This window comes from Melanerpes formicivorus, unplaced genomic scaffold, assembly GCF_026170545.1.
Source record: "Melanerpes formicivorus ecotype bairdi unplaced genomic scaffold, bMelFor1.0.p_v2 SCAF_2411, whole genome shotgun sequence".
Taxonomy (NCBI): Eukaryota; Metazoa; Chordata; class Aves; order Piciformes; family Picidae; genus Melanerpes; species Melanerpes formicivorus.
Window position 1 is genome coordinate 5,360 of NW_027144762.1, and position 27,473 is coordinate 32,832.

The 27,473-nt window shown below is 66.5% G+C and overlaps 3 protein-coding genes across 3 annotated transcripts; 1 reads left to right on the forward strand and 2 right to left on the reverse strand.

Moving 5' to 3' along the window:
- The first annotated feature begins 1,166 nt into the window (after positions 1-1,166).
- On the forward strand, positions 1,167-2,330 carry LOC137461497 (uncharacterized protein in mobD 3'region-like). The gene is made up of 3 exons (XM_068171217.1): positions 1,167-1,628; positions 1,689-2,093; positions 2,199-2,330. The coding sequence occupies exons 1-3, from the start codon at positions 1,167-1,169 to the stop codon at positions 2,328-2,330; spliced, it is 999 nt and encodes a 332-aa protein (XP_068027318.1).
- Positions 2,331-5,322: 2,992 nt separating this feature from the next.
- LOC137461496 (uncharacterized) lies at positions 5,323-9,120 on the reverse strand. Its single transcript, XM_068171216.1, has 4 exons — positions 8,794-9,120; positions 8,199-8,537; positions 7,200-7,313; positions 5,323-6,583 (listed from the first exon to the last, which is right to left on the reverse strand). The coding sequence occupies exons 1-4, from the start codon at positions 8,930-8,932 to the stop codon at positions 6,546-6,548; spliced, it is 630 nt and encodes a 209-aa protein (XP_068027317.1). The 5' UTR covers positions 8,933-9,120; the 3' UTR covers positions 5,323-6,545.
- Positions 9,121-14,078: 4,958 nt separating this feature from the next.
- LOC137461495 (natural killer cell receptor 2B4-like) lies at positions 14,079-18,073 on the reverse strand. The gene is made up of 4 exons (XM_068171215.1): positions 17,452-18,073; positions 15,082-15,405; positions 14,709-14,981; positions 14,079-14,469 (listed from the first exon to the last, which is right to left on the reverse strand). The coding sequence occupies exons 1-4, from the start codon at positions 17,504-17,506 to the stop codon at positions 14,243-14,245; spliced, it is 879 nt and encodes a 292-aa protein (XP_068027316.1). The 5' UTR covers positions 17,507-18,073; the 3' UTR covers positions 14,079-14,242.
- Positions 18,074-27,473: the final 9,400 nt, after the last annotated feature.

A 27,473-nucleotide genomic window follows, 5' to 3' on the forward strand; every position in this document is an offset into this window, starting at 1 on the left:
GGAGGTGTTTGGGAGGAGGTTGGAGGGGTTTGGGGAGAAGTTGGAGGGGTTTTGAGAGGGGTTGGGGGAGGCTGGAGGGTTTTTGAGGGGGCTTGGGGGGAGACTAGAGGGGTTCCAGGTGGGACTGCAGCCTGGGAGCAGCTCCCAGGGGACCAGACTGGGTTTGGCTTCCCTTAAGTCTCCAGGCTGGCTCCGTGGTGCCAAGGGGGGTGCTGGGTGCCAAGGGGGGTGCTGGGTGCCAAGGGGGGTGCTGGGTGCCAAAGGGGTGCTGGGTGCCAGCTCACAGCAGGTCCTGATGGAGGCATTTGCTAAAGGGACCCTGCTGGAGAGTGCCTCCCACCCCCACCCCGGGGGGGGGCTGCTGTGCCAGGGTGGCATCCATCACCACCCCCCACTCCCCTAGCTGTGCCAGCCTGAAGTGGGCAGCAGCCTGGATTGCAGTTCAACCCTTCCCTGCCCCTCAGGACCCCAGCCCCAGCACCCCAAACCCCTCAGCCAGCCACCCCCTGGCAGTGCCTTGCACTAATCCTGGGCAGGGAGGGGGGAAAAATCCTCTCTGCTCCTTCCCCCCTTCCCCCAGCCCAGCCCCAGCTGGCTCTGAGGTTCCAGCCTGAGCTGCCAGCACTAATCCTGCCCCCAGCTCCTGCTGCCCACCCTCCCCTGGCTGCTCCTCGGCATCCCAGCTGGGGCTCCACAGAAGGGGCTTTGGGGGGGGGGGGTTGGAAAAGTCCTCTGAGAGCAACCCAGCGCCCCCCTGGCCCCCCAAAGCCTGGCCCCCAGGGTTCCTGAGCACCTCCAGGGCTGGGGGCTCCACAATCCTCCCTGGGCAGCCTGGGGCAGGCCCTGACCACTCTTGCCTGGGGCAGGAATTGTTCCCCGTGGCCAACCTGCAGCTCCCCCTGGCACAACCTCAGCTCCTTTCCTCCTGCCCCAGCACCTCAGGCCAGGGAGAAGAGGTCAGCTCCCAGCTCCACCTCCATCACCTCCATCTCTCCTCCAGGGTGCTGCAGGCTGGGGCCCTTTGCTCCTCAGTGCCTCAGTTTCCCCACCTCCACCCTCCTGCCATCCCCTGCCAGCAGGCAAGGAAGAGGATCCCAATGGAACCAGGGAAGTGTTGGGGGTGGGAAAGACCTCCAGGATCAGCCAGGCCTGAGGTCAGCCAGGTCATGATCACCCAGGTCAAGCTCACCCAGGCCAAGCTCACCCAGGCCAAGCTCATCCAGGTCAAGATCATCCAGGTCAAGTTCAGCCAGGTCAAGATCACCCAGGCCAAGCTCATCCAGGTCAAGCTCACCCAGGTCAAGCTCAGCCAGGTCAAGATCATCCAGGTCAAACTCACCCAGGCCAAGCTCACCCAGGTCAAGCTCACCCAGGTCAAGCTCAGCCAGGCCAAGCTCATCCAGGTCAAGCTCACCCAGGCCAAGCTCAGCCAGGCCAAGCTCATCCAGGTCAAGCTCACCCAGGTCAAGCTCATCCAGATCAAGATCACCCAGGCCAAGCTCACCCAGGCCAAGCTCACCCAGGCCAACCTCACCCAGGCCAAGCTCACCCAGACCAAGCTCACCCAGGTCAAGATCACCCAGGCCAAGCTCACCCAGACCAAGCTCACCCAGGCCAAGCTCACCCAGGTCAAGATCACCCAGGCCAAGCTCACCCAGACCAAGCTCACCCAGGCCAAGCTCACCCAGGCCAAGCTCACCCAGGTCAAGATCACCCAGGCCAAGCTCACCCAGACCAAGCTCACCCAGGCCAAGCTCACCCAGGTCAAGATCACCCAGGTCAAGCTCACCCAGGCCAAGCTCATCCAGGTCAAGCTCACCCAGGCCAAGCTCACCCAGGCCAAGCTCACCCAGGTCAAGATCACCCAGGTCAAGCTCACCCAGGTCAAGATCACCCAGGCCAAGCTCATCCAGGTCAAGCTCACCCAGGCCAGGCTCACCCAGGCCAAGCTCACCCAGGCCAAGCTCACCCAGGCCAAGCTCACCCAGGTCAAGATCACCCAGGTCAAGCTCACCCAGGTCAAGCTCACCCAGGCCAAGCTCATCCAGGTCAAGCTCACCCAGACCAAGCTCATCCAGGCCAAGCTCACCCAGGTCAAGCTCACCCAGACCAAGCTCATCCAGGCCAAGCTCACCCAGGCCAAGCTCACCCAGACCAAGCTCATCCAGGCCAAGCTCACCCAGGCCAAGCTCACCCAGACCAAGCTCATCCAGGTCAAGCTCATCCAGGTCAAGATCACCCAGGCCAAGCTCATCCAGGCCAGGCTCACCCATGCCAAGCTCACCTGGTCCAAGCTCACCCAGGCCAACATCAACCCGTGGTGGGTTTAAGGCCACCCAACCCTGGCCCCAGGCGCCACGGCCGCCCATTTCTGGACCACCTCCGGGGCTGGAGCCTCCACCACCTCCCCGGGCAGCCTCTGCCAATCCCTGACCTCTCTTTCCACCCCTTCTCCCCCTCCCCTCCTCCTCCCTCCCCCCTCCCCTTTAAACCCGACTTAATTCGGACCTCGCCGAGCGAGCAAGGCACAGCCTCCGCCCTCGGACGTCACGGAGGGAGCCAGCGGGCAGGGGGCGACCCCCACTGCCTCCTCCCTGCCCAGCAGCTCCCCCCGCAGGGCTCTGAGGGCATCCAGGTGCCGTCTGGTCGGGGATTTACCCAAAGCACCACCTCCGAGCCTCTCTTATCCTCCCCCCCCCCAACGTCGGGGGGCTGAGTCCTCCCAACAGTGCAGGGTCCTGCAGCTGGCTGGAGGCAACCCCAGGCACAAATCCAGGCTGGGAAGCAGCCCTGAGGAGAGAGCCTTGGGGGTGCTAGGGGAGGAGAAGCTCAGCAGGAGCTCTCAGTCTGCACTTGCAGCCCAGAAAGCCAAGCAGAGCCTGGGCTGCAGCAGCAGAAGTGTGGCCAGCAGGGCAAGGGAGGTGATTCTCCCCCTCTGCTCAGCTCTGGGCAGACCCCACCTGGAGCACTGCCTCCAGCTCTGGAGCCCCTAGGACAAGAGGGATGTGGAGGGGCTGGAAGGTGTCCAGAGCAGGGCCAGGAGGAGGAGCAGAGGGCTGGAGCTGCTCTGCTGTGAGGACAGACTGAAGGAGTTGGGGCTGTTCAGTCTGGAGAAGAGAAGGCTCCGAGGTGACCTCATTGTGGCCTTCCAGGATCTGCAGGGGGCTCCAGGAGGGCTGGGGAGGGACTGCTCAGGATCTCAGGCAGTGATAGGACTGGGGGCAATGGAATGAAGCTGGAGGTGGGGAGATTGAGGCTGAAGGGGAGGAGGAAGTTCTTCCCCATGAGAGTGGTGAAGCCCTGGGATGGGTTGGCCAGGGGGAGGTGGTTGGGGCTCTGTCCCTGGAGGTGTTTAAGCCCAGGCTGGCTGAGGCTCTGGGCAGTCTGACCTAGTGTGGGGTGTCCCTGCCCATGGCAGGGGGGTTGGGACTGGATGATCCTTGTGGTGCCTCAGGGCCAGGAGGACATCAATGGGGTGGGGAGGGGACAGGGAAGGGGAAGGAAGGTGGAGAAGGGTCTGAGGGACCTGAGGTTGATCAGCATGGAGAGGAGGAGGCTGAGGGGAGACCTTCAGGGTCTCTGCAGCTCCCTGAGAGGAGGTTGGAGCCAGGGCAGGGTTGGGCTCTGCTGCCAAGGAGCAAGGCACAGGACAAGAGGAGATGGCCTCAGGTTGCCCTAGGGCAGGTTCAGCTTGGCCATGAGGAACAATTTCTGCCCCTTGAGGCTTGGCCCAGGCCTGGCCCAGGGCAGTGGTGGAGTCTCCAGCCCTGGAGGAGGCTTCCCCAGCCCCAGAGCTGTGGTGCTGAGGGCCCTGGGGGGGTGTTTAAGCCCAGGCTGGCTGAGGCTCTGGGCAGCCTGATCTAGTGTGGGGTGTCCCTGCCCATGGCAGGGGGGTTGGGACTGGCTGAGCCTTGTGGTCCCTTCCAACCCTGCCTGATGCTTTGATCCTACGATGCTAACATCAGCAGGCAGGCGCCGGGCGAGCGGCGCCGGGGAGGTTCCACCGCCCCAACCGAGCTTTGAATCGAGCTTTCCCACCCCTCCAAACCCTCTCCTTCACCTCCTCCACCTCTTCTCTTTGGCCTCCCCCCCCTCCCTCCCCTCCCCTCCCCTCCCTCCCTGCTAATTTCTGGCGTGTGCTTCGTTTGTCGGAGCTGTTTGTTTGCCTGCCGGGCTGGGCTGCGGGGACAGAGGTGCTAATGAAGCAGACATCTGTCACCCAGGAGCAGATCCTCCTCTTGTTAACACGCTGCCCCCGTTCAATAAATAATTGTCTGGGTGTCCCCCCCCCCCGCTCCTCCTCCCCTCCCCTCCCCTTGTCCCGGATTCCCCTCCTCCCCCCCCCCAGCTGGCTCTCAATTATTCAAGCAAACACTGCGAGGTGGGGGAAGGGCCAGAGGAGCTTCCACCGGGATCAGGCAGAGAGGCTGAGGTGGGGGTTGTGCTGAGGAGGGGGTAGGAGGATGTCCCTGGGCTCTGTCTCCACCTCTGTGTCCATGCTCATCCCCATCCCCATCTCTATCCCTGTCTCCACCTCCATCCCTATCTCCATCTCCATCTCCATCCCTATCCCTATCTCCATCTCCATCCCTATCTCCATCTCCATCTCCACCTCCATCTCCATCTCCCTCTCCACCTCCATCTCCATCTCCCTCTCCACCTCCATCTCCATCTCCATCCCTATCCCTATCTCCATCTCCATCTCCATCTCCACCTCCATCTCCACCTCCATCTCCATCCCTATCTCCATCATCTACATCTCCACCTCCATCTCCATCTCCATCCCTATCTCCATCTCCATCTCCATCTCCATCTCCATCTCCATCTCCATCTCCATCTCCATCTCCATCTCCACCTCCATCTCCATCTCCACCTCCATCTCCACCTCCATCTCCATCTCCATCTCCATCCCTATCTCCATCATCTACATCTCCACCTCCATCTCCATCCCCATCCCTATCTCCACCTCCACTTCCATCTCCATCGCACTCTCCATCTCCATCCCCATCTCACTCTCCATCTCCATCCCCATCTCACTCTCCATCTCCATCCCCATCCCTATCTCCACCTCCATCTCCATCTCCATCTCCATCTCTATCTCCATCATCTACATCTCCACCTCCATCTCCATCCCCATCCCCATCCCTATCTCCACCTTCACTTCCATCTCCATCTCACTCTCCACCTCCACCTCCATCTCCATCCCTATCTCCATCTCCATCTCCATCTCCATCTCCATCCCCACCTCCATCTCCATCCCCATCTCCACCTCCACCTCCATCTCCATCTCCATCTCCATCTCCATCCCATCCCTGTCCTTATCTTCATCCCCATCCCATCTCTACCATCTCCAGCCCCATCTCTATCCCTATCTCCATCCCCATTCCATTCCTACCAACATGGATGGAATCAGCAGGGATGGAATCAGCAGGGATGGAATCAGCAGGGGTGGAATCAGCAGGGATGGAATCAGCAGGGGTGGAATCACCAGGGGTGGAATCACCAGGGGTGGAATCACCAAGGATGGAATCAGCAGGGGTGGAATCACCAAGGGATGGAATCAGCAGGGGTGGAATCATCAGGGATGGAATCAGCAGGGATGGAATCAGCAGGGGTGGAATCAGCAGGGGTGGAATCACCATGGATGGAATCAGCAGGGATGGAATCAGCAGGGGTGGAATCACCATGGATGGAATCAGCAGGGATGGAATCAGCAGGGATGGAATCACCATGGATGGAATCAGCAGGGATGGAATCAGCAGGGGTGGAATCACCATGGATGGAATCAGCAGGGATGGAATCACCAAGGGATGGAATCACCATGGATGGAATCAGCAGGGATGGAATCAGCAGGGGTGGAATCACCAAGGGATGGAATCACCAAGGGATGGAATCAGCAGAAATGGAATCAGCAGGGATGGAATCAGCAGGGGTGGAATCAGCAGGGATGGAATCACCAAGGGATGGAATCACCAAGGGATGGAATCAGCAGGGATGGAATCAGCAGAGATGGAATCACCAAGGGATGGAATCAGCAGGGATGGAGTCAGCAGGGATGGAATCACCAAGGGATGGAATCAGCAGGGGCTGGGACCCTCAGGTCGCCCTGGCAGGCTTCTCCTTCCTCCTCCTCCTCCTCCTTTGCCCAGCCCTGGGTGGGCAGGCAGCTGGCTGAGGCCTTTCCCCAGGAGGACGTTTAGCTGGGAGCTTGCAGGAGTGCTGCAGAGGGAGCAGGGAGGAGGCAGCAGCTCACTTATTTATGAGGACTTCTTGACAGATCTGCCACTCAATAATTGATGCCTGGAGGCTCCTGCTCGGGGTCACCACTGAATAATTCACTGCTGATAAACTGCAGGAGGGGTGGGGGAGGTCCTGAGCTGCCTCCCGGCGCCGCCTGCAGGGCTGGGAAGGTGGAGCTGAGGAAATCCCAGCGGCGGGATGGGCTGGGGGGCAGCCTCAGGCCGTTTGAGGATGACATCAGGTCGGGTGTTGAGCTCTTGGAGGCTCTGCAGGAGGCTCTGGCCGGGCTGGGTCCATGAGTGAGGTCAATGGGATGAGGTCCAACCAGGCCAAGGGCTGAGTCCTGCAAGCCCAGGGAGGCTCCAGGCTGGGGGGCAGTGGGAAAGGACCTCGGGGAGGGGGGGTGGGGGGTGGGGGGTGGGGGGTTGGTGCCAGCTGGGGGTGCCCAGGTGGCCAAGAAGGGCAGCAGCAGCCTGGCCTGGAGCAGCCCCCAGGGTGGGCAGCAGGAGGAGCAGGGCAGGGATTGTGGCCTCCCCACCCCCCCTACCCCCGGGCTGGGCAGTGGGGAGGGCACAGCTGGCAGCCCTGGGGGCAGGGTTGGGCTCCTCAGGGCCAGGAGGACTTTGGGGGTGGGGGAGAGGGGGTGGGGGCAGTGGGGGCTTTCCCTGGCTGGGAGCCCCCACTCCTGGAGCCCCAAATCCTGGCTTGTCAGTGCCATGGGGATGAGCCCTGAGGAGCAAGGATGCTGAGGGACTCAAACCTTGCCCTCAGCCCCGCTGGGACCTCCCCTGCCGGCCTGGTGGCCTTGTCCCTGGTCACCAGGTGGGTGGTGGCCACCAGCGCCACCATCAGCCCGAGGATGGTGGCCACCAGGTAGCCTTTCACCGTGCAGTAGTGGCCCTGCCCCCCGCACCCCCCTGGCTCCCCACCCCTGCCTGGGGGCTGCCCTGAGCCCCCACCCTGCCCTCCTGTGGTGTCGCTGGCGTGGGGCTTGGTCACTCCCTGAGGTCCCACAGTGCTCCTGCTCCGTCCTCCTGTGGCAGTGGGGCCAGCTGCTGTCCAGGGTGAGCTACCTGTGGGCACAGGGCAGGGGGTGAGCCAGGGGGCACAGTGCTTGGTTGGGGGACAGGGCACTGCTCCCCACCTTGAGGGGGGCTGTGGGTGCCCCCAGGGCTGGCTGCAGCACCCTGAAGGGGCTGGGTGGCAGCGTGGGTGCAGGACCCTTGGAGGGCTGGGGGGACCCTTGGAGGGCTGAGTGCCCCCAGGGCTGGCTACAGCACCCCAGGAGGGTGGCACCAGGGCTGGGGTCTGTGGGTGCAGGACCCTTGGAGGGTGGCACCAGGGTTGGGGTCTGTGGGTGCAGGACCCTTGGAGGGCTGGGGGACCCTTGGAGGGCTGGGGGAGCCTTGGAGGGCTGGGTGCCCCCGAGGCTGGCTGCAGCATCCTGAAGGGGCTGGGTGGCACTGTGGGTGCAGCACCCCAGGAGGGTGGCACCAGGGTTGGGGTCTGTGGGTGCAGGACCCTTGGAGGGCTGGGGGACCCTTGGAGGGCTGAGTGCCCCCAGGGCCGGCTGCAGCACCCCAGGAGGGTGGCACCAGGGCTGGGATCTGTGGGTGCAGGACCCTTGGACCCTGGGGTACCCTTGGAGGGCTGGGTGCCCCCGGGAGGGTGGCACCAGGGCTGGGGTCAGTGGGTGCAGGACCCTTGGACCCTGGGGGACCCTTGGAGGGCTGGGTGCCCCCAGGGCCGGCTGCAGCACCCCGGTGGGTGCAGTGCTTGAGCACTGACACTGAAAGAGGAAGAGGAATCTCTCCTCCCACCCCAGGCTCCCCCTTGCTCCTCCTCAGGCCCCAGCTGGTGATGCCATGGGGTGGGTGGGCTCGGGGCATCCCCCCCCCTCCCCACTCCCCCCCGCCGCGGGGGGGACCAAACCCGACGCCTGCTTCCCCTCCTCTCACCGAGGACTTGCACGAAGTAGGAGGAGGTCCGGGGGTTGGTGGGGTCGGAGAAGGTGTCCACAACCAGCTGGTAGAAGCCTTCATCCTGCTCCCTCAGGGCTCTCATCTCCAGGGAGAGGTTGGAGGGGTGGAGGAGCAGCCGGCGCCGAAAGCGGGGCAGGAGGTCGACCTTGAACAGCTTCTCCCTGGGCTTGGCCTCGGCGATGTGAACGGCCCCGGTGCTCCACAGGACCCTGGAGATGTCGGCGGACTCCAGCCCGTCGGGGGGTGGGAAAGCCAAGGACTGGCCCCGCAGCCCCACCAGCAGCGTGGGCAGCTCGGCCGGCAGCGGCTCGGGACCTGCACGGCGCCCCCGGGAGGCTCAGCGAGGAGCAGCCCGCGGCTGGGAGGCTCTCCCGGCTGGGGGGGGGAGGGAGGGGTCTCCATCTCTCCCCCAGCCCCTCACACCCCCCCCCCCCAAAAAAAAGAAGAGCCCCGGGGGGTCTTCCCTCACCCATCCTTCCCTAGGGATGGGCGCTGGCAAGGTCCCAGCCCACCCGGCCCGGCGCCCCCGGGGGGCAAAGCGCCCACCCCCGGCCCCCGGGAGAAGCCTTACCCCCGGCGGCCGCCAGCAGCAGGCAGCAGAGAAGAGTGGTCCTGGCCATGGCGACCTCCTCCTGTGGGGCTGGGCAGAGGTTTTGGCTCTCAGCTCGTGGGGCTGAGTGCCAGGGGGCCCCAGGAAACCACCCCCACATCCCTCACACACCCCCCCCGGGGGGCTGGAGGGAGGGCTGGGGGCTGGCTGCAGGCTGGGTAGGGAGAGGGAAGTGGAGAGTGGGTTGGGGATGGGCTTGGTGGAGGAAGTGGTGGCAGCTGCTGGGTGCCAGGATGTGCCAGGGCCTGGCTCTGCCCTGGGGTGGGCAGGAGAAGAAGGGGGCAGCTCCCACCCCAGCAGTGTCCTGGTGGGGATCAGGGACTCCTGGAGTGGGCTGGGTGGGAAAGGACCTTCAGGATCAGCCAGTTCCAGCCTGGAGAAGAGGAGGCTGAGGGAGACCTCCCTGCTCCCCACAGCTCCCTGAGAGGAAGCTGAGGGAGACCTCCCTGCTCCCCACAGCTCCCTGAGAGGAGGAAGCTGAGGGAGACCTCCCTGCTCCCCACAGCTCCCTGAGAGGAGGAGGCTGAGGGAGACCTCCCTGCTCCCCACAGCTCCCTGAGAGGAGGAGGCTGAGGGAGACCTCACTGCTCCCCACAGCTCCCTGAGGCTGAGGGAGACCTCCCTGCTCCCCACAGCTCCCTGAGGCTGAGGGAGACCTCCCTGCTCCCCACAGCTCCCTGAGGCTGAGGGAGACCTCCCTGCTCCCCACAGCTCCCTGAGAGGAGGAGGCTGGGGGAGACCTCACTGCTCCCCACAGCTCCCTGAGGCTGAAGGAGACCTCCCTGCTCCCCACAGCTCCCTGAGTAGAAGCTGAGGGAGACCTCCCTGCTCCCCACAGCTCCCTGAGAGGAGGAAGCTGAGGGAGACCTCCCTGCTCCCCACAGCTCCCTGAGAGGAAGCTGAGGGAGACCTCCCTGCTCCCCACAGCTCCCTGAGTAGAAGCTGAGGGAGACCTCCCTGCTCCCCACAGCTCCCTGAGGTTGAGGGAGACCTCCCTGCTCCCCACAGCTCCCTGAGAGGAGGAGGCTGAGGAAGACCTCCCTGCTCCCCACAGCTCCCTGAGAGGAGGAAGCTGAGGGAGACCTCCCTGCTCCCCACAGCTCCCTGAGTAGAAGCTGAGGGAGACCTCCCTGCTCCCCACAGCTCCCTGAGAGGAGGAGGCTGAGGAAGACCTCCCTGCTCCCCACAGCTCCCTGAGAGGAGGAGGCTGAGGAAGACCTCCCTGCTCCCCACAGCTCCCTGAGAGGAGGAGGCTGAGGGAGACCTCCCTGCTCCCCACAGCTCCCTGAGAGGAGGAGGCTGAGGAAGACCTCCCTGCTCCCCACAGCTCCCTGAGAGGAGGAGGCTGAGGGAGACCTCCCTGCTCTCCACAGCTCCCTGAGAGGAGGCTGGAGCCGGGTTGGGCTCTTCTGGCAAGGAGCAAGGGACAGGACTAGAGGGCACAGCCTCAGGTTGCCCCAGGGGAGGCTCAGGTTGCCCCAGGGGAGGTTCAGCTTGGCCCTGAGGAACCATTTCTGCCCCTGGAGGCTTGGCCCAGGCTGCCCCAGGGCAGTGCTGGTGGAGTCTCCATCCCTGGAAGAGGCTTCCCCAGCCCTGGAGCTGTGGTGCTGAGGGCCGGGAGGGTGCTGAGAGCCTGACCCAGGCTGCCCCAGGGCAGTGCTGGTGGAATCTCCATCCCTGGAGGAGGCTTCCCCAGCCCTGGAGCTGTGGTGCTGAGGGCCCTGGGGTTGGACTCCAGGACCTTGGAGCTCTCTTCCAGCCCAAGCCATGACCCCCACCGCAGCCATCCTCCAGCCCTCTCCCCAGGTTTCCCCTCCCAGTTCTCTCTTCCCCGAGGGGCTTTGGGGTCAGCAGAGGGAGCCAGGGCTCAGCTCCTGCGGGGTGGGTGCGGAGGGGACCCCAGGCAGGGCCAGGTCTAAGCCCTCCCAGGGCCAAGGCCAAGCCCGGTGCCGCCAAGCGCGGTCGGCTGCTGCCACCTCTTGGGCACCGCAGTTCGGTTCCCATCCCTGCGGTTTCTCCTTCCCTCGGCCGGCCGGGAGCGGAGCCCGGCTGGGACCCCGCGGGGCCGGGCTGCTGCTCCGCGGAGCCAGGACAGGCATCGCCTGCTGCTTCCATCCTCTCCTGAGGTCTGCGAGACCACCCCCGAGGCGGGCTGCGACCCCGGAGCTCCGAGCCCTGCTCTTCCATCCCTGAGCTGCGACCCCGGAGCTCCGAGCCCTGCTCTTCCATCCCTGAGCTGCGACCCCGGAGCTCCGAGCCCTGCTCTTCCATCCCTGAGCTGCGACCCCGGAGCTCCGAGCCCTGCTCTTCCATCCCTGAGCTGCGACCCCGGAGCTCCGAGCCCTGCTCTTCCATCCCTGAGCTGCGACCCCGGAGCTCCGAGCTCTGCTCTTCCATCCCTGAGCTGCGACCCCGGAGCTCCGAGCCCTGCTCTTCCATCCCTGAGCTGCGACCCCGGAGCTCCGAGCCCTGCTCTTCCATCCCTGAGCTGCGACCCCGGAGCTCCGAGCCCTGCTCTTCCATCCCTGAGCTGCGACCCCGGAGCTCCGAGCCCTGCTCTTCCATCCCTGAGCTGCGACCCCGGAGCTCCGAGCCCTGCTCTTCCATCCCTGAGCTGCGACCCCGGAGCTCCGAGCCCTGCTCTTCAATCCCTGAGCTGTCGACTCCTGAGCTGATCCCTGAGCCCCCCAGCCCACCGCTCCGCACAGACCACGACCCCCACCCCACCTCCCCTTTCCTTTCCTCCTTCGCCACCTCCTCGCCTCCATCCTCTGCCCCCCGCCGCCCTCTCCTGGCGCCCCCCGGGCGGAGCGGAGCGGAGCGGAGCGGGCAGGGGCAGGAGGCAGCGGCGGCAGCGCTGCCTGGGAGCAGCCTCCGCAATGCGGCGCCTCAAGGAGCCGCCGCCGCCGCTTCCCTGCCTCCTCAGCCTGCTGCCTGCGACGAGGGGAACGCTTCCCTTTCATCCCTTCCCTTTCTTCTCCTTCCTCCCCCCACTCCCCCTCCTCTCCCTCCCTCCTCCCTCCCTCCCACTCCTTCCCCTCTCCCGTGGCTCCCTGGGCAAAGCTCTCCCAGCCCAAGGAGGGTCCCCCAATAAGACTTGGTCCCCTCTCAGCCCAAGGAGGGTCCCCCCCAGTGGGAATTGGTCTCATCTCAGCCTAAGAAGAGGCCCCCCCGAGGAGAATTGGTCCCCCCCCAGTCCAAGAAGGGTCCCCCCAAAGGGAATTGGTCCCCTCCCAGTCCAAGAAGGGTCTCCCCAGTGGGAATTGTTCCCCTCCCAGCCCAAGGAGGGTCCCCCCAAAGGGAATTGTTCTCATCCCAGCCTAAGAAGAGGACCCCCCCGATGAGAATTGGTCCCCCCCCAGTCCAAGGAGGGTCCCCCCCAAAGGGAATTGTTCTCATCCCAGCCTAAGAAGAGGCCCCCCCCCCGATGAGAATTGGTCCCCCCCAGTCCAAGGAGGGTCTCCCCAGTGGGAATTGTTCCCCTCCCAGCCCAAGGAGGGTTCCCCCTAATGGGAATTGTTCTCATCCCAGCCTAAGAAGAGGACCCCCCCGATGAGAATTGGTCCCCCCCCAGTCCGAGGAGGGTCTCCCCAGTGGGAATTGTTCCCCTTCCAGTCCAAGGAGGGTCCCCCAATAAGACTTCTTCCCCTCCCAGCCCAAGGAGGGTCCCCCCAAAGGGAATTGTTCTCATCCCAGCCTAAGAAGAGGCCCCCCCCCGATGAGAACTGGTCCCCCCCAGTCCAAGGAGGGTCCCCCAATAGGACTTCTTCCCCCCCCAGTCCAAGTAGGGTCCCCCAATAGGACTTCTTCCCCCCCCCAGTCCAAGGAGGGTCCCCCCCAAAGGGAATTGTTCTCATCTCAGCCTAAGAAGAGGACCCCCCCGATGAGAATTGGTTGCCCCCCAGTCCAAGGCGGGTCTCCCCAGTGGGAATTGCTCCCCCCCAGCCCAAGGAGGGTCCCCCCCAGTGGGAAAGGGTCCCCCCCAGCGGGAATTGTTCCCCTCTCCACTCCAAGGAGCGTTCCCCTGGTGGGGATTCAGGGCTCAGGCCATGCCTCAGTTTCCCTCCCCAGCGAGGTTCAGGCTGGGCCCCAGCAGCTGCCCCAGCCCCTGGCTGCCCTGCTGGCCCTCAGCCTTCTGGGGAGGCTGAGCTGATCCCATCCCTCCCTGCTGCCCCTTCCCAAGCCTCTTCCTGACACATTCATTCCCAAGCCTCTCCATCCCAGCAGGAGCAGGCTCCTCCTCCCCGAGGGGGCTGTTTCTCTGGGGGGGGATCCCCAAGCCCCCACCTCAAGCCTGTGCATTCCCCTCCCTCCACCCCCCTCCAACTCCAGCTCCCAGCCAGACTTTTCCAGTGGCTCCAACTGGGAGCTGTGGGATGGCTCAGGGCCACCGTGGAGGCAATGAGCTTAGCCTAAGGGGATTAGCAGCGCGGATCAGAGGCCAGGAGCAGACGGCAGGGATTAGGAGCTGCTGGCTCTGCTGCCTCTTGCTCTCTTCCAGCAGCACCAGGGATGCCCAAACCCCTCCAGCCCCAAGGATTCCTCATCCCCATGGATACTCAAACCCCACAGGCCCCAAGGATTCCTCCTCCACCATCCTTATAGATGCCCAAACCCCACAGGCCCCAAGGATTCTTCCTCCACCATCCCCATGGATGCCCAAACCCCTCCAGCCCCAAGGGTTCCTCATCCCCATGGATGCCCAAACCCCTCCAGCCCCAAGGGTTCCTCATCCCCATGGACACCCAAACCCCACAGGCCCCAAGGATTCCTCCTCCACCATCCCCCCATGGATCCCCAAACCCCTCCAGCCCCAAGGGTTCCTCATCCCCATGGACACCCAAACCCCACAGGCCCCAAGGATTCCTCCTCCACCATCCCCCCATGGATCCCTAAACCCCTCCAGCCCCAAGGATTCCTCATCCCCATGGATGCCCAAACCCCTCCAGCCCCAAGGATTCCTCCTCCACCATCCCCATGGATGCCCAAACCCCTCCAGCCCCAAGGATGCTTCCTCCCCATGGATCCCCAAACCCCTCCAGCCCCAAGGATTCCTCATCCCCATGGATCCCCAAACCCCTCCAGCCCCAAGGGTTCCTCATCCCCATGGATGCCCAAACCCCTCCAGCCCCAAGGCTGTTTCTCTCTTCTGCCCAGCACCACCCAGGACTTGCTCAGGGACCCCAAATGCAGAGTCCTGGGGGAGGTGAGGAGGGAAATAAAGTCAGTAGTCACAGATCCATGGGATGAGTTGGGTTGGAAGGGACCTTCAAGCTCTCCCAGCTCCAACCCCCCCCCGCTCTGCCACAGGCAGGGACAGCTCCACCAGCCCAGGCTGCCCGAAGGTCTCATCCAGCCCAGCCTGGAGCTCCTCCTTCCTGCTCAGGTTGGCTGCCAGCTCTCCACCCTGTCACAGCTGCTCCTCTGTGAGGTGGTTTTGAGGTCCAACCTGCTGCCCAGAGCCGGCTGGGGGGTCGCTGGCCGCTCCTGAGGCTCTCTGCCTGCGTCCTAGGGAGAGCTGGGAGGGAGTCCCCCGGGGCTGGGTCCGGAGGTGAGTGATGGCCACAGCCGTGAGCAGGCTGCCCAGCACCAGCAGGCAGAACACTCCCTTCCCCTGGCAGCAGCTCCAGGAACCATCTGCAAAGGGAGGCAGGAGCTGGGGGACTCCCAAACTGGGGACACCCAAGGTTGGGGTCCCCAAGGTGCAGGCTCAGAGCCCTCCCAGCCCCGACCCTGCCACGTCCCCAGCCCCGGTGGCAGCAGTGCTCTGTGCCCCCCTCCCCCCTCTTGTATCCCATGGAGTTAATCCCCCAGCCTCATCTGGGAGGTCTTCACCCCCCACACACCCCCCCCCAACCCCCTCTGGTCCCACTGACCTGAGGCTGCAGCTCGGCAGGCAGCTGTGACATCAGTGCTGGCCACCACCCAGCTCACAGGGTTGCTGGCATTGCAGCGGCACAGGACGGCCTCAGCACCCTCCTGGACCTCCAGCTGCAGCCTGGATTGGTTCCCAGCCAGGCCAGCCCCAGGGCAGGACCAGCTGTAGGAGATGCCCCTGGCAGCAGGCAGGCTGCAGAGCAGGGAGAGGTTGCAGGAGCCCTGCTCCCAGCGCACGATGTGGGTCTCCAGCAGGGGCGGGGGGACAGGCTCTGTGGGGGGGAGGGGAGGGCACAGCTGGTGAGAGGGGGGCGAGGGGGGGATGCAGCAGGGGGCTTGGGGGGCGGGGGGAGGGGTCCTGGTTGCGCTCACCCCACACATTCACATGGAAGCAGTAGGTGGTGACAGCCCCTGAGTGGTGCCCAAACTCCACCAGGTAGAGCCCGGAGTCTGCGGTGCTGGTGGGGCTGAGCTGCAGGGAGAGCTTCGGCCGCTGGAAAGTGACTCTGCCGGAGAAGGGACCCGGGAAGGATCTGACAGTTTCGTTCCTGACCTCCAGGATCCGCTGCTGCCGTTCCGTGTCCAGCTGCAGCTTCCACCCCACCTCCAGCCACGGCTCAGGAGGCTGCTTGGGCACCAGCTGCAGGGCTCCCGGGGCAGCCACATCTTGGCCCTGGCACTCCTGGTGCCCTCCGGCTGAGGAGAGGCAGGGAGGGTGCTCAGGGCCGGGCAGATGCTGCCTCCGTGCAGCACCAGCGCTGCGAGGTCCCTCAGCCCCCAGCCCACCGCCTGGGGATCCCTCCCTGGGAGCCTCAGACAGCACAGAGCAGGAGGAACCCCCCCCCCAAACCCCCCCCAGGGTGCAGAGCTGGCTGCCTGCTCCTCGGCAGCCCAAGGGCAGTGGAGCTGGAGGGGGGCAGAGGAGCAGGAGCTGGAAGTGGCTGCCCCAGAGCCTGCTGAGGGCTGGCTGGGGGCACAGCCAGGAGCAGGGCAGGGATGGTGCCCCCTGGGCTGGGCGCCGGGGGGGAGCCCACAGCTGCAACCCTGGGGGGCAGCCAATCGCCCCCCAGCCCTCAGGACCCTCCTTGGGCAGCAGCTGCAGAGCTCCAGGGGCAGCCCCAGCTCGGCCCTGCCACTCCTGGGGCCCTCCAGCTGAGGAGGGGCAGGGAGGGACCTCAGGGCTGGGAGATGCTGCACGGCCACTGCAGCTCCCCCCCCCCCCCAGCCCCCAGCCCGGCCCCACTGCCCCTCCTGCTGCCCAGGGCTGAGCTCAGCCTGGCTCTCTGGGCTCAGGCTTGGGCTCCTCACTGCCAGGAGCACCTTGAGGGCTGCAGCAGGGCCAGAGAAGGGCAACAGAGCTGGGGAAGGCTCTGGAGAGGAGGGCTGGGGGTGGGGGGGGGGAAAGGAGCAGCTGAGGAGGCTGGGGGGAGACCTTCTGGCTCTGCACAGCTCCCTGAGAGGAGGCTGGAGCCAGGCTGGGGCTTGAGCTCTGCTCAGAAGAGCTGAGGAAATGGCCTCAAGATGCCCCAGGGGTGGCCATGGGAAGAAACTTCCCCCCCTGGAAGGCTTCTCCAAGCCTGGCCCAGGCTGCCCAGGGCGCTGCTGCAGTCCCCAGGCCCTGCAGGGCTCCCAGCACCCTGTGGCCACAGCCCTTGGGGCCAGGGCTTGGTGCCCGGGGGGGGTTGGGCTGCTGCTTGCCCTGGGTGCTCTCAGGAGGCTTTTCCAGCCCAAACCATTCCAGCCCTCCATGGAACTCTCCCACTCCTCCCTGCAGCCCCCCCTGCAGGACCCCACTCTCGGGGGGGGGCCCCCTGAGCACCCAGCCTTCTGCTTTCAGTTTTGCTTTGGGAAGGGGAAGGGAATTGTTTCCTCCCCACCCCCCCAGCCCCCAGAGGCTGCTCTGAGCCCAGGCCAAGTCCTTGCCTTGCTCCTCGGGGCTGGGGAAATGAGACCCAGCCCAGCCCAGCCCTGCAGGTTCCCAAAGGCAACCTCCAGGCCAAGCTGCTGGGGCAGAGGCTGGGCACAGCTCACTGCAGGGCTGCCTGCCCCCCAGCCCAGGAGCCCCAAGGGGGCTTCCTGCACCGTCCCCATGGGTGCCCAAACCCCACAGGCCCCAAGGATGCTTCCTCCCTATGGATACTCAAACCCCACAGGCCCCAAAGATTCCTCCTCCTCCATCCCCATGGGTGCCCAAACCCCTCCAGCCCCATGGATTCCTCCTCCCTATGGACACCCAAACCCCTCCAGCCCCAAGGATTCCTCCTCCACCATCCCCATGGGTGCCCAAACCCCTCCAGCCCCATGGATTCCTCATCCCCATGGACACCTAAACCCCACAGGCCCCATGGATTCCTCCTCCCTATGGATCCCCAACCCCCTCCAGCCCCAAGGATTCCTTCTCCACCATCCCCATGGACACCCAAACCCCTCCAGCCCCAAGGATGCTTCCTCCCCATGGATCCCTAAACCCCACAGGCCCCAAGGATGCTTCCTCCCTATGGATCCCCAAACCCCTCCAGCCCCAAGGGTTCCTCATCCCCATGGATATCTAAACCCCTCCAGCCCCAAAGTTTCCTCCTCCTCCATCCCCATGGATCCCCAAACCCCTCCAGCCCCAAGGGTTCCTCCTCCCCATGGACACCCAAACCCCTCCAGCCCCAAGGGTTCCTCCTCCCCATGGACACCCAACCCCCACCACCCCCAAGGATGCTTCCTCCTCCCCTCCCCACCCCTTGTGCTTACCTTGAGTGAGGAAGAAGAAGGAGGAGATGAGGAGGAGGAGGAGGAAGAGCTGCATGGCTGTGCCAAGGGAGTTGGGGTGGGAAGCACAGAGGGGGGGGGGGGGGCAGGATCGACCCCAGCTGCCCCCCCCTCGAATCAACTGGGAGCCTCTTGCCTGGGCTGTGCTGCTGCCCACTCCCCCTGAGCCTCAGTGGGGAGGGGTCCCTGAGCCTGGCTGGGGAGGGGGTCCCTGAGCCTTGGTGGGGAGGGGGTCCCTGAGCCTTGCTGGGGAGGGGGTCCCTGAGCCTGGCTGGGGAGGGGGTCCCTGAACCTCAGTGGGGAGAGGGTCCCTGAGCCTGGCTGGGGGGGGGGGTCCCTGAACCTCGCTGGGGAGGGGTCCCTGAGCCTGGCTGGGGAGGGGGTCCCTGAGCCTGGCTGGGGAGGGGGTCCCTGAACCTCGCTGGGGAGGGGGTCCCTGAGCCTCGCTGGGGAGGGGGTCCCTGAGCCTGGCTGGGGAGGGGGTCCCTGAGCCTGGCTGGGGAGGGTGGTCCCTGAGCCTGCCTCCCCCCCGGGGGGGCCAAATGCTGCTGCTGCTGCTGCTGGGGGCCTGCCCTGCCCTGTGGCTGTGCTGCTGGACACGTCACCGACCTCGGGCAGGCTGTGCCGGGGTGCAGCTTCCCCCTCCCGGCCAACCCCACCCCCCCCCAACCCTCCCCCCCCACACCACCAAAGCCCTTCCCCCCCCCCTTCCCCCCCTCCCCCCCCTGGCTTCCTCTGCGGGGCCAGCAGCCGGCCCAGCCCCCCCCCGCTCCGGGGACCCCAAAACCCTGCCCAGAGCCCACCCTGGGCTGGAGGAAGGGGGAGAGCAGGGGGGAGAGGAGATCCCAAACGGGAGGAGGAGGAGGAGGAGGAAGAAGAGGAAGGGGGGGGGGAGGGGGGCAAGGAGCCCTGCCCAGAGAGGAAGTTGGTCTTCGGGCACCCTGCTGGGTGCAGGAGGCTCCTCGGGGGGGGGGCGGGGGGGCATCTGGAGATGCCTCTGGGGGGAGGCTGCCAGCGCCCCCCGGCCTGGGTGGTGCTGCTGTGCCAGGGGCTGCTGGCTGCAGGTGGCCAAGGTGAGGGGGGGGGCGGGGGGGGGGGGGCGCTGGGAGGGCTGGGGGGGGGCACTGGGAGGACTTGGGGGGCACTGGGAGGGTTTGGGGGCGCTAGAAGGGCTGGGGGGGGCACTGGGAGGGTTTGGGGGTCGCTAGGAGGGCTTGGGGGGGCACTGGGAGGACTTGGGGGGCGCTAGGAGGGCTGGGGGGGCACTGGGAGGACTTGGAGGGCGCTAGAAGGGCTGGGTGGGGTCGCTGAGAGGGTTGGGGGTGGGCTTGGGAGGGTCACTGGGAGGGCTTGGGGGGTGCTAGGAGGGCTTGGGGGGGGCACTGGGAGGGCTGTGGGGCACTGGGAGGGTTTGGGGGTCGCTAGGAGGGCTGGGGGTGGGCTTGGGAGGGTCACTGGGAGGGCTGGGGTGGTGCACTGGGAGGACTTGGGGGGCACTGGAAGGGGTGGGGAGGGCACTAGGAGGGCTGGGGGGTCTCTGAGAGGGCTTGGGGGGCACTGGAAGGGGTGGGGGGGTCGCTGAGAGGGCTGGAGGGGGGGACACGATGGGAGGGCTGGGGGGGTGCACTGGAAGGGCTGGGGGGGCGCTGGGAGGGCTTGGGGGTGCTAGGAGGGCTGGGGGGTCACTGAGAGAGTTGGGGGGCACTGGGAGGGCTTAGGGGTGCTAGGAGGGCTGGGGGGGTCGCTGAGAGGGCTGGGGGGCACTGGGAGGGTTGGGGGCACTGGAAGGGCTGGGGGGGCGCTAGGAGGGCTTGGGGGGCACCGGGGGGGTTGGGGGGCACTGGGTTTGCTCAGCCTCATTGCACACAGGGGGGGGTTGGTGGTGCTGGGGGGGTGGGAGGAGGGGGGGCTCTGGGGAGGGGGCTCTGGGGAGGGGGGGCTCTGGGGAGGGGGGCTCTGGGGAGGGGGCTCTGGGGAGGGGGTCTTTGGGGAGGGGGCCCTGGGGAGGGGGCTCTGGGGAGGGGGCTCTGGGGAGGGGGGCTCTGGGGAGGGGGTCTTTGGGGAGGGGGGCTTGGGGAGGGGGGCCCCTGGGGAGGGGGCTCTGGGCAGGGGGCTCTGGGCAGGGGTCTCTGGGCAGGGGGCTTTCAGCTGTGTGCCTCTGGCCCTGCCCGGGGAGGGTGGAGCCGGCAGAGCAGGGCTGAGGCTCCCAGCCGCTGCCGCTTGGGGGCAGCCTGGGCCGGAGGAGGGAACTGCCCTGCGCCCCCCCCGGAGGTGTTCCGGGAGCTGGAGGGGGTCTGGGGGTGTCCCCTAGGCAGGGGTTGGGGTCTGGAGGTGCTGGGGGGAGGTGTCCCAGGAGCTGGAGGGGGTCTGGGGGTGTCCCCCTGGCAGGGGGGGTTGGAGTCTGGAGGTGTCCCCCAGGCATGAGTTGGGGTCTGGAGGTGCCCCCTAGGCAGGGGTTGGGGTCTGGGGTGGCTGGGGGGAGGTGTCCCAGGAGCTGGAGGGGGTCTGAAGGTGCCCCCCAGGCATGGGTTGGGGTCTGGGGGTGTCCCCCAGGCAGGGGTTGGAGTCTGGAGGTGTCCCCCAGGCATGAGTTGGGGTCTGGAGGTGCCCCCCAGGCATGGGTTGGGGTCTGGGCTGGCTGGGCAGAGGTGTCCCAGAAGCTGGAGGGGGTCTGGGGGTGTCCCCCAGGCAGGGATTTGGGGTCTGGAGGTGCCCCCCAGGCACAGGTTGGGGTCTGGGGGGGCTGGGGGGAGATGTTCCAGGAGCTGGAGGGGGTCTGAAGGTGCCCCCCCAGGCATGGGTTGGGGTCTGGGGGTGTCCCCCAAGGATGGGTTGGGGTCTGGGGGTGCCCCCCAGGCAGAGGTTGGGGTCTGCAGGTGCCCCCCCAGGCAGGGGTTGGGGTCTGGGAGTGCCCCCCAGGCACAGGTTGGGGTCTGTGGGGGTGTCCCCCAGGCAGGGGTTGGGGTCTGGAGGTGTTCCCCAGGCAGGGGGTTGGGGTCTGGAGGTGTTCCCCAGGCAGGGGTTGGGGTCTGGGCTGGCTGGGGGGAGGTTGTCCCAGGAGCTGGAGGGGGTCTGGAGGTGCCCCCCAGGCAGGGGTTGGGGGTCTGGGGGTGTCCCCCAGGCATGGGTTGGGGTCTGGAGGGGCTGGGGGAGAGGTGTTCCTGGAGCTGGAGGGGGTCTGGAGGTGTCCCCCAGGCATGGGTTGGGGTCTGGGGGCGTCCCCCAGGCACGGGTTGGGGTCAGGGCAGGCTGGGAGGAGGTTGTCCCAGGAGCTGGAGGGGGTCTGGAGGTGTCCCCCAGGCATGGGTTGGGGGTCTGGGGGTGCCCCCCAGGCAGGGGTTGGGGTCTGGAGGTGCCCCCCAGGCAGGGGTTGGGGTCAGGGCAGGCTGGGGGGGAGGCAAAGCCCCGCTGGGGGGCTGGGGGGGGGGGTGGTCTCAGCCCAGCCACCCTGCCCGGAGGGCTGTGCAGGGCCAAGGCTGTGCTGAGCAGCTGCAGGGCTGGGGCTGCGCAGAGCCTCACCACAGGCAGCCCTGAGGAAGCAGTGGGGCCCCCGGGGGGGGGGTTGTGGGGGGCGGGGGGGGGGGGGGGGGGGATGGTGCAGGGGCTTTGGCTTTTATCTCACCTCCTGCAGAGCCCTCAGCATCCGGCCTGGGCTGCCAGGGCTGCGGGGGGCAGCCAGGAGAGAAAGCAGAGAGGGAGCCAGAGGGCAAAACCCCTCCTGGAGCTGAGGCTGGGTGGGTGAGGAGGGGGCTGGGGCAGGGCTGAGCCCCCTGGGAGTGGCTTGGGGATGGAAGGCAGCCTGGGGCTCAGCCAGCTCCAACCTCCCTGGCATGGCCACAGGCATCTCCCACCCCCCAATCCCCCCCCCCCCAGGAGGCTCAGGAGGCTCAGCCAGCCCTGCCTGCAGCACCCCCAGCCTCAGGCACCCCCAATCCCCCCCCCCAGGAGGCTCAGGAGCTCAGCCAGCCCTGCCTGCAGCACCCCCAGGCTGAGGCACCCCCAATCCCCCCCCCCAGGAGGCTCAGGAGCTCAGCCAGCCCTGCCCTGCAGCACCTCCAGGCTCAGGCACCCCCAAACCCCCCCCAGGGGGGCTCAGGAGCTCAGCCAGCCCTGCCTGCAGCACCCCCAGCCTCAGGCACCCCCAATCCCCCCCACCAGGAGGCTCAGGAGCTCAGCCAGCCCTGCTGAGGCACCCCCAACCCCCCCCCCCCCAAGAGGCTCAGGAGCTCAGCCAGCCCCTGCTGAGGCACCCCCAAACCCCCCCAGGAGGCTCAGCCAGCCCTGCCTGCAGCACCCCCAGGCTGAGGCACCCCCAATCCCCCCCCCCAGGCAGCTCAGAAGCTCAGCCAGCCCTGCCTGCAGCACCCCCCCAGGCTGAGGCACCCCCAAACCCCCCCCCAGGAGGCTCAGGAGCTCAGCCAGCCCTGCCTGCAGCACCCCCCAGGCTGAGGCACCCCCAAACCTCCCCAGGAGGCTCAGCCAGCCCTGCCTGCAGCACCTCCAGGCTGAGACACCCCCAATCCCCCCCCCCCAGGAGGCTCAGCCAGCCCTGCCTGCAGCACCCCCCAGGATCAGGCACCCCCAAACCCCCCCCCCAGGAGGCTCAGCCAGCCCTGCCTGCAGCACCTCCAGGCTGAGGCATCCCCCAACCTCCCTCCCTGCAGCCCCCACTCCAGTGGGATGCTGAGGGACAGCCCCAGAGGGGGGTCCTGCAGGGGGGGGGGAGGAGGAGGGGGGGGCTGCAGGGAGGAATGGGAGAGTTCCAGGGAGTCCTGGAATGGTTGGGGCCTGAGGGGTGTGGGGATCCATGGGGAGGAGGAATCCATGGGGCTGGAGGGGGTTTGGGTGTCCATAGGGATGGAGGAGGAGGAATCTTTGGGGCCTGTGGGGTTTGGGGGATCCATGGGGAGGAGGAATCCCATGGGGCTGGTGAGGTTTGGGGCATCCATGGGGATGGTGGAGGAAGCATCCTTGGGGCTGGTTGGGTTTGGGTAATCCCTGGGGATGAGGAACCCTTGGGACTGAAGGGGTTTGGGGATCCATGGGGAGGAAGCATCCTTGGGGGCCTGTGGGGTTTGGGTGTCCATGGGGAGGGAGGAATCCTTGGGGCTGGAGGGGTTTGGGGATCCATAGGGAGGAGGAATCCTTGGGGCCTGTGGGGTTTGGGCATCCATGGGGAGGAAGCATCCTTGGGGCTGGAGGGGGTTTGGGTGTCCATGAGGATGGTGGAGGAGGAGCCCTTGGGGTCTGTGGGGTTTGGGTATCCATAGGGAGGAGGAATCCATGGGGCTGGAGGGGGTTTGGGTGTCCATAGGGATGGTGGAGGGAAGCATCCTTAGGGGTTGGAGGGGTTTGGGGATCCATAGGAAGGAGGAATCCATGGGTCCTGTGGGGTTTGGGTGTCCATGGGGAGGAGGAACCCTTGGGGCTGATGGGGTTTGGGGATCCATAGGGATGGAGGAGGAGGAATCCTTGGGGCTGGAGGGGTTTTGGTGTCCATAGGGATGAAGAATCTTTGGGGCTGGAGGGGTTTGGGGATCCATAGGGAGGAGGAATCCTTGGGGCCTGTGGGGTTTGGGTGTCCATGGGGATGAGGAATCCATGGGGCTGGAGGGGTTTGGGGATCCATGGGGATGGTGGAAGGAGGAATCCATGGGGCTGCAGGGGGTTGGGGATCCATAGGGAGGAGGAATCCATGGGGCTGCAGGGGGTTGGGCATCCATAGGGAGGAGGAAATCCATGGGGCTGGAGGGGGTTTGGGGCACCCATGGGGATAAAGGAGGAGGAATCTTTGGGGCCTGTGGGGTTTGAGTATCCATAGGGAGGAAGCATCCTTGGGGCCTGTTGGGGTTTGGGCACCCATGGGGACGGAGGAGGAAGCCCCCTTGGGGCTCCTGGGCTGGGGGGGCAGGCAGCCCTGCAGGTGAGCTGTGCCCAGCCTCTGCCCCAGCAGCTTGGCCTGGAGGTTGCCTTTGGGAACCTGCAGGGCTGGGGCTGGGCTGGGGTCTCATTTCCCCAGCCCCGAGGAGCAAGGCAAGGACTTGGCCTGGGCTCAGAGCAGCCTCTGGGGGCTGGGGGGGTGGGGAGGAAACAATTCCCTTCCCCCCCCCCCCAAAGCAAAACTGAAAGCAGAAGGCTGGGTGCTCAGGGGGGGCCCCCCCCGAGAGTGGGGGTCCTGCAGGGGGGGCTGCAGGGAGGAGTGGGAGAGTTCCATGGAGGGCTGGAATGGTTTGGGCTGGAAAAGCCTCCTGAGAGCATCCAGGGCAAGCAGCAGCCCAACCCCCCCCGGGCACCAAGCCCTGGCCCCAAGGGCTGTGGCCACAGGGTGCTGGGAGCCCTGCAGGGCCTGGGGACTGCAGCAGCGCCCTGGGCAGCCTGGGGCCAGGCTTGGAGAAGCCTTCCAGGGGGGGAAGTTTCTTCCCATGGCCACCCCTGGGGCATCTTGAGGCCATTTCCTCAGCTCTTCTGAGCAGAGCTCAAGCCCCAGCCTGGCTCCAGCCTCCTCTCAGGGAGCTGTGCAGAGCCAGAAGGTCTCCCCCCAGCCTCCTCAGCTGCTCCTCCCCCCCCACCCCCCCAGCCCTCCTCTCCAGAGCCTTCCCCAGCTCTGTTGCCCTTCTCTGGCCCTGCTGCAGCCCTCAAGGTGCTCCTGGCAGTGAGGAGCCCAAGCCTGAGCCCAGAGAGCCAGGCTGAGCTCAGCCCTGGGCAGCAGGAGGGGGCAGTGGGGGCCGGGCTGGGGGCTGGGGGGGGGGGAGCTGCAGTGGCCGTGCAGCATCTCCCAGCCCTGAGGTCCCTCCCTGCCCCTCCTCAGCTGCAGGGCCCCAGGAGTGGGCAGGGCCGAGCTGGGGGCTGCCCCTGGAGCTCTGCAGCTGCTGCCCAAGGAGGGTCCTGAGGGCTGGGGGGGCGATTGGCTGCCCCCCAGGATTGCAGCTGTGGGCTCCCCCCCGGCGCCCAGCCCAGGGGGCACCATCCCTGCCCTGCTCCTGGGCTGTGCCCCCAGCCAGCCCTCAGCAGGCTCTGGGGCAGCCACTTCCAGCTCCTGCTCCTCTGCCCCCCCTCCAGCTCCACTGCCCTTGGGCTGCCCGAGGAGCAGGCAGCCAGCTCTGCACCCCGGGGCGGGGCTTGGGGGGGGGGTTCCTCCTGCTCTGTGCTGTCTGAGGCTCCCAGGGAGGGATCCCCAGGCGGTGGGCTGGGGGCTGAGGGACCTCGCAGCGCTGGTGCTGCACGGAGGCAGCATCTGCCCGGCCCTGAGCACCCTCCCCTGCCCCTCCTCAGCCGGAGGGCACCAGGAGTGCCAGGGCCGAGATGTGGCTGCCCCGGGAGCCCTGCAGCTGGTGCCCAAGCAGCCTCCTGAGCCGTGGCAGGAGGTGGGGTGGAAGCTGCAGCTGGGCACGGAACGGCAGCAGCGGATCCTGGAGGTCAGGGACGAAACTGTCAGATCCTTCCCGGGTCCCTTCTCCGGCAGAGTCACTTTCCAGCGGCCGAAGCTCTCCCTGCAGCTCAGCCCCACCAGCACCGCAGACTCCGGGCTCTACCTGGTGGAGTTTGGGCACCCCTCAGGGGCTGTCACCACCTACTGCTTCAATGTGAATGTGTGGGGGTGAGCGCAACCAGGAACCCCTCCCCCCGCCCCCCAAGCCCCCTGCTGCATCCCCCCCCCTCGCCCCCATCTCACCAGCTGTGCCCTCCCCTCCCCCCCACAGAGCCTGTCCCCCCCGCCCCTGCTGGAGACCCACATCGTGGCGCTGGGAGCAGGGCTCCTGCAACCTCTCCCTGCTCTGCAGCCTGCCTGCTGCCAGGGGCATCTCCTACAGCTGGTCCTGCCCTGGGGCTGGCCTGGCTGGGAACCAATCCAGGCTGCAGCTGGAGGTCCAGGAGGGTGCTGAGGCCGTCCTGTGCTACTGCAATGCCAGCAACCCTGTGAGCTGGGAGGAGACCTGCATTGATGTCACAGCTGCCTGCCGAGCTGCAGCCTCAGGTAGTTTGTTCCCCATCCAAAGCAGAGGTTTGGGGGTCCCAGCAGCCTCCTGGCCTCTGGTGTGTGTCCCCCCTCCCCCCCCCCCCCCCCCCCTTGTTGGGGGCCTCCTGTGCCCCTGCCTGGGGCAGGGGGAGCTGGGGGGGGCATGGTGGTGCCGAGCAGAACGTGTGGCATCGTGGAATGGATTTGCCTGGCAGGAGACCTCTCAGGTCCTGGGAGGCCAAGCCTGGACCCAGCGCTGCCAGGGCACCACCCAGCCAGGGGCACCACCCAGCCAGGGCCCTCAGCAGTGCAGCTGCAGGGCTTGGGAAGCCCTGCAGGGACTCCGCCGCTGCCCTGGGGCAGCTTTGGGCCGTCAGAGCTCTTCCTTCCTCCTCCTCCTCCTCTCCTCCCCTCCCCAGGGCGCTGGTGGATGCTGGCTGTGCCCCTGGGTCTGCTGCTGGCCATCTCCATAGTCCTCAGTGCCATCTGCTACCGGAGGAGGAAGCCACGGAAGGACCTCCCAGAAGGTTTCTCCCTTGGGTGGGGGTGGGGGGTGGGGGGGTGATTAGCTGGGGAGGGGGAGGTTGGCTCTGCAGGCTCTGCCCTCCTCCTGCCTGCTGCCCTGCTCCTAACCTCCTCCAGGTTGACCCTGGGCTTCTCCTTTCTCCCCCGGGGTGAGGTGGGATGAGCCTTGGGACCCTCTCACCCCCCTCCCCCCCTCCCCTGCCAGGCCCTGCAGAGGCCACCAAGTCTCTGCTGGTGCAGGGTGCTGCAGGCTGAGGAGCAGGATGAAGCCTCCCAGCGAGCCCAGGTCTCACCCCTCGGCATCTGGGGGAGACCTCTTCGGCTGTCCTCAGCTCTTCCCATCCCTCCCTAGCCCCTGCCCGACGATGAAGGTCATCCCAGTTGCCCTCCTCCTCACTCTCCTCCTCCTCCTCCTCCTCCTCCTCCTCCTGCTTTGCTTTGCTTTGCTTGGGGCCTGAGCCCCTTCCTCAGTTTAGGGGAGCTCAGGAATCTGTGTGTGTGTCCCCCCCCCGACTCCCCCTCCCCAGGGCACGACGAGCAGATGCTGACTGTCTACGAGGAGGTCGGCAAAGCCCGAGCCGGGCCAAGCCCCGGTGAGTGCTGGGGAGGGGGGGAGGGATGTCCCTGGCCGTCCCCTCCCCGTGCTCCCTCCCCAGAGGGATGTGGCCTCTGGCAGGGTGTCCCCACCACCCCCCCAGCTGCGGCCTTTCAACCAGCCTGGCTTTGCTTTCTGCCCCCCTCCCCCAGAACGGCAGCAGCCCGAGCCCCCGCGGCAGGCAGCACCATCTACGCTCTGGTCTCCACCAAGGCGCAGGTAGGGAGGGGGTCGGCTCCTCCCCCCCCCCCCCCTCCCCGCCCCCACAGCGCTGCTGGAGGAGCCTGGAGCTGCCCTGTGGCCTTGGTTGGTCAGCCTCAGGCTGGCTGGCAGCTGCCAAGCCCTCCCCTTTCCCCTGCTCCCTTCCCCTTTCCCCTTCCCCTTTCCCCTTCCCCTTTCCCCTTCCCCTTTCCCCTTCCCTCTTTCCCCTTCCCCTTTCCCCTTCCCCTTTCCCCTTCCCCTTTCCCCTTCCCCTTTCCCCTCCCCCTTCCCCTCCCCTTCCCCTCCCCTTCCCCCCCTTTCCCCTCCCCTTTCCCCTCCCCTTTCCCCTCCCCCTTTCCCCTCCCCTTTCCCCTCCCCCCTCCCTCCCTCCCTCCCCCTCCCCTCCCCTTTCCTCTCTCCTTCCCCCTCTCTCCTTCCCCTCTCTCCTTCCCCTCTCTCCTTCCCCCTCTCTCCTTCCCCTCTCTCCTTCCCCCCTCTCTCCTTCCCCCTCTCTCCTTCCCCTCTCTCCTTCCCCCTCCTCTCCCTTCCCCTCTCTCCTTCCCCTCTCTCCTTCCCCTCCTCTCCCTTCCCCCTCTCTCCTTCCCCTCTCTCCTTCCCCTCTCTCCTTCCCCTCTCTCCTTCCCCTCTCTCCTTCCCCTCTCACCTTCCCCTCTCTCCCTTCCCCTCCTCTTCCCTTCCCCTTCCCCTTCCCCCCTACCCCTTCTC

Bases quoted from the DNA above. Each gene is read 5' to 3' on its own strand.
- LOC137461497 (XM_068171217.1), top strand. From the start codon at position 1,167: ATGATCACCCAGGTCAAGCTCACCCAGGCCAAGCTCACCCAGGCCAAG. The intron at 1,629-1,688 runs GTCAAGATCACC...AAGCTCACCCAG, and splicing joins CCCAGGCCAAGCTCACCCAG to GCCAAGCTCACCCAGGTCAA. The intron at 2,094-2,198 runs GTCAAGCTCACC...AAGCTCACCCAG, and splicing joins TCCAGGCCAAGCTCACCCAG to ACCAAGCTCATCCAGGTCAA.
- LOC137461496 (XM_068171216.1), bottom strand. From the start codon at position 8,932: ATGTGGGGGTGGTTTCCTGGGGCCCCCTGGCACTCAGCCCCACGAGCT. The intron at 8,538-8,793 runs GTAAGGCTTCTC...GGCGCCGTGCAG, and splicing joins GCTGCTGGCGGCCGCCGGGG to GTCCCGAGCCGCTGCCGGCC. The intron at 6,584-7,199 runs GTGGGGGCTCAG...CTGGGCTTGCAG, and splicing joins CGACACCACAGGAGGGCAGG to GACTCAGCCCTTGGCCTGGT.
- LOC137461495 (XM_068171215.1), bottom strand. From the start codon at position 17,506: ATGCAGCTCTTCCTCCTCCTCCTCCTCATCTCCTCCTTCTTCTTCCTC. The intron at 15,406-17,451 runs GTAAGCACAAGG...GCCTCTCCTCAG, and splicing joins CTTCTTCTTCCTCACTCAAG to CCGGAGGGCACCAGGAGTGC. The intron at 14,982-15,081 runs GTGAGCGCAACC...TCCCCCCCACAG, and splicing joins CTTCCATGTGAATGTGTGGG to AGCCTGTCCCCCCGCCCCTG.